This window comes from Triticum dicoccoides, chromosome 2A, assembly GCF_002162155.2.
Source record: "Triticum dicoccoides isolate Atlit2015 ecotype Zavitan chromosome 2A, WEW_v2.0, whole genome shotgun sequence".
Taxonomy (NCBI): Eukaryota; Viridiplantae; Streptophyta; class Magnoliopsida; order Poales; family Poaceae; genus Triticum; species Triticum dicoccoides.
Window position 1 is genome coordinate 564,169,577 of NC_041382.1, and position 8,279 is coordinate 564,177,855.

Sequence of the window (8,279 nt, forward strand, 5' to 3'; positions counted from 1 at the left end):
GGCTGAGCAAGAATTGTTCTTACCTACGCATTAAAACCACAACGATAGTTCGTCAAGTTAGTGTTGTTTTAACCTTCGCAAGGACCGGGCGTAGCCATACTCGGTTCAACTAAAGTTGGAGAAACCGACACCCGCCAGCCACCTGTGTGCAAAGCACGTCAGTAGAACCAGTCTCGCGTAAGCGTACACGTAATGTCGGTCTGAGCCGCTTCATCCAACAATACCGCCGAACCAAAGTATGACATGCTGGTAAGCAGTATGACTTGTATGGCCCACAACTCACTTGTGTTCTACTCGTGCATATAACATCAACGCATAAAACCTGGCTCGGATGCCACTGTTGGGGAATGTAGTAATTTCAAAAAAAAATCCTACGCACATGCAAGATCATGGTGATGCATAGAACCGAGATGGGAGAGTGTGTCCACGTACCCTCGTAAACCGAAAGCGGAAGCGTTAGCACAACGCGATTGATGTAGTCGTACGTCTTCACGATCCGACTGATCAAGCACCGAACGCACGACACCTCCGAGTTCTGCACACGTTCAACTCGATGACGTCCCTCGAACTCCGATCTAGCCTAGCTTTGAGGGAGAGTTCCGTCAGCACAACAGCGTGGTGACGATGATGATGTTCTACCGATGCAGGGCTTCGCCTAAGCACCGCTATAATATGACCGAGGTGGATTATGGTGGAGGGGGGCACCACACACGGCTAAGAGATCCAAGGGATCAATTGTTGTGTCTCCAAGGGGTGCCTCCCTCCCCGTATATAAAGGAGTGGAGGAGGAGGAGAGGGCCGGCCCCTATGGCACGCCCTGGAGAAGTCCTACTCCCATTGGGAGTAGGATTCCTCCCCTTTCCAAGTAGTAGGAGTAGGGACAAGGAAGGGGAAGAGGGAAGAGAAGGAAGGAGGGGGCGCCACCCCTCCCCCTAGTCCAATTCGGACTAGTCATTGGGGGACGCGCAGCCTGCCTCTCTCTCTCCCCTAAAGCCCAATAAGGCCCATATACTTCTTCTCCCCGTATTCCCGTAACTCTCCGGCACTCCGAAAAATACCCGAATCACTCGGAACCTTTCTGATGTCCGAATATAGTCGTCCAATATATCAATTTTTACGTCTCGACCATTTCAAGACTCCTCGTCATGTCCACGACCTCATCCGGGACTCGGAACTACCTTAGGTACATCAAAACTCATAAACTCATAATATAACCATCATCGAACTTTAAGCGTGCGGACCCTATGGGTTCGAGAACTATGTAGACAATACCGAGACACGTCTCCAGTCAGTAACCAATAGCGGAACCTGGATGCTCATATTGGCTCCTACATATTCTACGAAGATCTTTATCGGTCAAACCGCATAACAACATTCGTTGCTCCTTTTGTCATCGGTATGTTACTTGCCTGAGATTCGATCGTCGGTATCTCAATACCTAGTTCAATCTCGTTACCAGCAAGTCTCTTTACTCGTTCCGTAACACATCATCCCGCAACTAACTCATTAGTTGCAATGCTTGCAAGGCTTAAGTGATGTGTATTACCGAGTGGGCCCAGAGATACCTCTCCGACAATCGGAGTGACAAATCCTAATCTCGAAATACGCCAACCCAACAAGTACCTTCGGAGACACCTATAGAGCACCTTTATAATCACCCAGTTACGTTGTGACGTTTGGTAGCACACAAAGTGTTCCTCCGATAAGCGAGAGTTGCATAATCTCATAGTCATAGGAACATGTATAAGTCATGAAAAAAGCAATATCAACAAACTAAACGATCAAGTGCTAAGCTAACGGAATGGGTCAAGTCAATCACATCATTCTCCTAATGATGTAATCCCGTTAATCAAATGACAACTCTTTGTCTATGGCTAGGAAACATAACCATCTTTGATTAACGAGCTAGTCAAGTAGAGGCATACTAGTGACACTTTGTTTCTCTATGTATTCACACATGTATCATGTTTCCGGTTAATACAATTCTAGCATGAATAATAAACATTTATCATGATATAATGACATAAATAATAATTTTATTATTGTCTCTAGGGCATATTTCCTTCAGGCGAGGCGACGCTGCCGCCTCCGGTGGACACGACGATCCTCGTCGGTGAAAAGCCACGGGAGAGGCGTCAGATCTTGCGCCCGCTGGCTCGACACGTTGGGAAAATTCATATCCCGACGAGGCCTCAGGAGGCGCTAGGGATGGCAATGGGTCGGGTTTGGGGCGGGTGGAGCTGGTCCAAATCCAACACATGACCCATCTTCCTACCCTCTGCCCATCCACCAAATTATCCATGGGCAAAACTTGTGCCCATGTCCAAACCAACTGGATACCGACATACCCATGGAGCTCCATAGGCATAGAAAAGTTAGCATGAAGCCTTCCCAAAAAGCAAATTAACTCATCATCATTCACTCACAAATGACAACATAAGCTACATGCATAAGTAGGCAACAAGTAATAGGATGAGACCTTAAGTGTGACATACCAGAGGTTGATTCTGCAGCATATAGCTCATGGAACAAGTTGCATATTTCCTGCCATTTCTCATTGATTCACTCTTTTTACTATCACTGGCATATGGTCCCACATGTCATACGGGTATCCATTGGATATCCATGGAGCACAAACTATAACCATGCCCAACCCGGCTGTTCGTGGGTATCCATATCCATGGACCCATGGGCGAAAATGTGCTCCATACCCTTGCCCAACCGGGTCGGGTATCCATGGGTATCTAGATCCGTGGATAAAATTGCCATCCAAGGCGCCGCGTCGTGCGCGCGGGCCGCCTCCTCTGCGGTGTCGAAGGTGCTGAGGATGAAACGTTTCTCGCGAAACCAGATCTCAGAGGAGTAGGCGCCGGAGCGGCGCTTGCGGACTCCGCGAAAATCCGAAGCGCCCAGGCGGCGGATCGACATGGTGGCGCAGAGGCGGCGAGAGTGGGCGGCGGACAGAGGGTGGAGGGAGCGCCTTCTTTATAACGAGCGCCGGCTACGGCGCGCGCGCGAACCTTTCCCGCGCGCTGAAGCGCCAAAACCAGGGCGACGACATGATCTAAAACGTGCGCGGTCATGAAATGGGTCGGCCCGTTGGGCGCACTGCCGACCCAAAAATAAAAGAGGGCGGACGGCGGACGGACGGCCGACCCAAACGGACAAAAAGCGGACAAAAACGCCGTCCGTTTAGGTCGGCCCGTTGGAGTTGCTCTAACCTGTTCTTGGATTTGAAAAAATAACCTTTTCTTTAATTAAGACGTTTAAGCCATATGCCGCAAAACGGTGCTACTCCCTTCGTCCGGAATTAGTTGTCGCTTAATTTTATATGGAGAGGAATGGAAAACAACTGCTTCCTCCATCTTGGGATATTACTATACTCAAATGATTGACCTCTGTGGCCATCCATAAGCAAACTTCCTCCATCTTGGCGACGGTGATCATAGTGGTGGCGGTGGTATTGTGACAAACCCTCAAGGTCGATCCACCATTTACTCACCATGGTCATAGTCGCCCAAATGCTAGCCATACTATCGCTTAATCCGAGCTAAGCATTGACCTCTTTCCACACCCTAATCGGGTAACAACATCTACTAGCAACTTTTGGACTTGGTTGCAAAGAGGGCATATGGGCCAATTTTTACGATGGGGCCTATAGACCATGCAAACCTTATTTGTGGATAATCAACCAAGCAGAGAACTTGCATTTAGGGGGTGCCCGCACCTTCCAAATGTCTTAAGTGAGGGTGTGGTAGCAAGCCCCTCAAACTGCACCTTGTAGGTCAAGGACGTCGAGTGCATCCCATTTTTCATGAACTTCAAAATAATCGCATCAGTATCATGCTCGAGGTTTATGCCGACCATCATCATCTCTCACAGGGTGGCGAACTCACAGATTGTGCTCCAAGGGAATTTTGCACCGTGCTCCCTTTCTATCGTGAGATAGGGAAAATCTTCGGGGCAATGTCCTTCAGCCTCACTCCCTCGAGCCATGGCGAATCCCGAATTTTTTGCCTTATTGCCATCATCACCAGTAACGTAGTCTGCCTACCCCAGTCGAAGGCTTGGAGGGATCCACCCATTCAAACCATAGCCAACGAAGTTTGTACTAACTCCGTCCCAAATTATAAGACATTCTGGTAGGCTGGTGGCAAATTTGTACGCGTCCCAAATTATAAGACGTTCTGTAGGCAATTTTAGCCTACCAAAACATCTTATAATTTAAAACAGACGAAGTACATATTTAGCAACCTTGCCGTGGCATGATTTTAACCGGCTCGAAGGATGTAAACTGAGATCTGAGAGCTTCGCAGGTCAGCAGTACTCAGCAGCAGCTTACGTAGATACTTAAAGGTCATAGAGGCATGTTTGCTACATTTCTGTATGCGGAGAGGTGATCCTTCTCCACTGCTTACACTTGCTGCCGTCGAGCACCTAAAACAGCAGTTTAAATTACACATTCGCGCTAAATCTACACTTGTGTGTGAGAAGATAGGTTCCAGGCCTCATCACGGTTTACTCAGTGGCTCGACAGCGGTTCTGAAGAGAAGAATGTACGCCTTGTCGACCGAGAAGTACAGGAAGCCTCCTAGGGAGTGAGTGACGTAGGAGCCAAAGCTTGTGCCGACGATGCAGTGCCAAGCAGGCCCGTATGTCGTGTCGAATTCCTGTAAGCAAACCAAAGCAATGTCCAGCTATCAAATGAAGCATTACCGACGATATTTTGAGGCATAATCTTTGAAGAAGAAAAACTGCAACCAGCTCACAGGTAAGCAGGTACTAGTACCTAGGGAAGAAGGAAACTGCAAATAGCCACTCCCTCTATAAAGAAATATAAGAGCATTTAGATCACTACTTTAGTGATCTAATCGCTCTTATATTTCTTTACGGAGGTTGGAAGGACTACTTGTCTACTTGACAAGCAGAAATAAGAGGAAACCAAACCATGCCAACAAAGTACAAGAATTATGATGTTAGTTTGACTATAGATTAACCAACACCCTAGATCTCAAAAGAGAGAGAGAGAGAGAGAGAACCAACACCCTGGTTCCTCAAAAAAAAACACCCTGGATTATGTACAGAACCAACATGAAAGTCTCTGCCATACTGAAAGTATGCAATTGTTTAGCGGAATACTGAAAATACTTGGCGATCATTTATTGCAGTCTGTAAGTAGCTTGCTATGTGTTCCCATTTTCATCATGCATACAGAGAAGGGGGAGAAAATAATGGCTCAAAGGCTGTAATTCAACACTAGCGTGTTCGAAGTTGGGAGATAATGCATGGAGCTTGTCTGTGCTTGCACTGACGTCTACTCACACAAAGTTTTAAATCGGCCGGTCAAAGGAAAACAGAGTGAATGCCCTTGCTTGCCAAGTTATTGTTCCTAAGTACCGAGTATACTAATTTACATACCAGGATATTGCAGGTAAGGACATCAACAAACGACAATTAGTAACTAACCGAAATGAACACAAAAGCAGTAGTTCCAATTTCAGGATCCATGCTCCAACTTAAAGAAGGATGTTAGTTCTCGGATGAACTTACAGGATAATCGCGGATGAACTTCAGGAGCCATCAAATGATGGAGTTAACAGCTCAACCATGAGAAACTGCTTACTCTCACTCAGGTGATCTCAGGAGTTTGATTACTTAATCAGATGACCTTGGAACTACATAATGATGGAAGTAATAAAGGCTCCAGTGGAGCCATGTCAACAAGCCACTTGCCACCAATAGCATACCTTATCCTACCTACAATCCTCACCCTGCTATTGACCATGTCATTTCTAGTTCTCGACAGCTATTATCGACAATTCTGTCAAACATCCAGCACGCATCGGCAGGAGTTTTACAAAACCAACTTGTCCAGTTAGCTCACAAGATTGCAACCCTCATGTTTCGCAAAGTCAACAGCTCTGCATTGCCATAACATTCAGTTCCTACAGCATGCTTAGAGATAGCATACACGTTCAACTCATAACATGGTTCCAGTAGCAACTGGTGAACTACATCTGGCAGCAGAATATAACTATCCTCCTCGGATGCCCTCTGAGCATTCAGTATCTCACAGATCAGTATATTTTTTCAGCAATACGCAGGAGTGTCGTGGTGGACCACCCCCCATAAATGAACACATCGAACAATCTGATCTGGCAACAACAGCGCTCAGCCTCCCATTTCATCTTCTCCGTCAAACTACGTTCAGCATGACAGCTCGCTCGGTCGCTCTCAAATGCACAGCTATTCAAAGCGCACAGCCATTTTTAGCTAGTGCTAGGATCAAGCTCTGGCTAGATCTTATTCCCGGGCCCTTTAACTGCGATTCTTTGTTACTTATCCGTGGTCGTTTGCAGCAATTAATGCTCTAAGCAAGCTTTGACTCCACGAAAACTGCTGATCTATCTTATACTATCTGATTAAAGGACCACAAATTCGAAATGGAAGAAGGAAGCAGGGGGTGGTGGTACCAGTACCTTCTTGAGCGCGAGCGCGAGGCGCTTGCTCTCGAGGCGCGGCGTGGAGAGGACGACCTCCCGGGCGATCCAGATCGCGCGCCGCTGCAGCGCCAGCGGCATGTCCGCCGCGCGCACCCGCACCGCCACCTTCCTCCCCTCCCCGCTCGCGGCGTCCCCTTTGACCTTCGCCGCCTCCCTGCTGTCCTTGGCCTCCGCCTTACCGGCCTTGCCCTCCCCGCCGCTGGTCTCCGCCGCCGGTTTACGCTCCACCTTGAGCTCTGGCTCCGGCTCCGGCTCCGGCTGGGGCAGGTCGTCGAGCCTGGTGCGGCGGACGAGCGAGCTGAGGTAGCGGCTGCGGCGCTCGAGCTCCTCCTGGGCCGGGTCCATCTTGCCTCAGATGTTCCGGCGAGATAGATGTTGACCGGTCGCGGCGCGGACGGCTGGGTGGTCAGCACTCAGCAGCGGCGGCGGCAGGGGGGCATGCCCGCGAGTGGGAGGTGTTTGTCTCGGGGCCGGGACGGGGAGGTGGTGGTGGCCGGTTGGGTTGGGGTTTCTTGGGGTTTGCCTTGCCCGGAAGAGGAGGAGGGGCGGTGAGTGAGTCTGAGTGCGATTGTTGCCGCTCCTGGAATTCGTGGGAGCAACTTTTGAGACAAAGCCTTTGTTTTCCTTTGGTTTCCAGGTATTCGGCCTACGCCGTGTTCACTTGTTTTTTTAGGGGACGCTTTGTTGAGTTGTTTGTGTGAATATAGGAGGAGTAGTTTACGATCAGATCCAGGGTGAGATTAGCCAGTAGCTTATCTGGCCCAGATTTCAGTGAAGAGCAAGATGGAACTAGACTTGCATTGTGTGTGCTTGTGCACGTGGTCCCTCGGGGAAGACTCGGTTGTCCGTCGATTTGTGCCCGGGGCGGGCGTTTGACCGACTGTCGGGATCGGCAACCCCACACTCGCTGGCTGAGTGTTCTCCCAGTCCCACCGGCCCCGCAGCGAAGACACACCTCTACCTACTCGGAGGTCGAGGGATGCCACGATGGCCGCACTCCCCAGATTCCCTAGCCTGGCCGGCACTACCAAGCTTGCTCGGATGCAGAGTAGCAGCTCACGGGGTTCTAGCCGCTGAAATTCCGCTTAATCGCGACACCATATCGGATCAGATTAACCAAATAACAGAACTAGGAAAAACCCAGCGATATGGAATAGCGCAGACTAATGTACAACAACGGCACATACAGAACTGCACGTATGTTAGTGCTCGAATTTAAACCACCAAAGAGGCAGAACAGAGCACAACCAAAATATAGACCACCGTTACTAAGTATGCATCTATATCAAAGAAATGGATTGTATCTGTGGACTAAACTGCAGAATGCCAGAAAGGAAGGGGAAAGCCTAGCCTATCAAAGACTAGCATCTTCTGGAAACCACCATCTTGCAGCAACAGGAGGGAGTAGAGTAGCATAAAGTAAAGTAGCAGTAATGTTATCAACCTCGGCCAGAGATCCTTTCTCGACTCCCTGCGAGAAAGCAATCCCAGAGCCATATTATCCAGTTATCATCTCATATCCAAGTCTCATCTCCAGGTCTCATCTCACGTATCCAGTTCTAGTTGTATCGATCGGGATATAACTCCAAGTGTCCGTTACCGTAGGACAGGCTATCGATAGATGTTTTGTTCCCTGCAGGGGTGCACCAACTTACCCACCACGCTTGATTAACTCCGGCCGGACACACTTTCCTGAGTCATGCCCGGCCTCGGCCAAACAATACGCCGCAACCCGACCTAGACTTAATAGAGAGGCCAGCATGCCGGACTAAACCT

General features: G+C 49.0%; 1 protein-coding gene across 1 annotated transcript; it reads right to left on the minus strand.

Annotated features, from left to right (window-relative positions):
* Positions 1-4,286: 4,286 nt before the first annotated feature.
* LOC119355397 lies at positions 4,287-7,127 on the minus strand. The gene is made up of 2 exons (XM_037622200.1): positions 6,480-7,127; positions 4,287-4,670 (listed from the first exon to the last, which is right to left on the minus strand). The coding sequence occupies exons 1-2, from the start codon at positions 6,846-6,848 to the stop codon at positions 4,512-4,514; spliced, it is 528 nt and encodes a 175-aa protein (XP_037478097.1). The 5' UTR covers positions 6,849-7,127; the 3' UTR covers positions 4,287-4,511.
* Positions 7,128-8,279: the final 1,152 nt, after the last annotated feature.

What these genes read in the sequence shown, in the direction of transcription:
- LOC119355397 (XM_037622200.1), bottom strand. Translation starts at nt 6,848, where the DNA reads ATGGACCCGGCCCAGGAGGAGCTCGAGCGCCGCAGCCGCTACCTCAGC. An exon ending in TCGCGCTCGCGCTCAAGAAG is followed by an intron (nt 4,671 to 6,479) that starts GTACTGGTACCA and finishes GTTTGCTTACAG; the next exon opens with GAATTCGACACGACATACGG.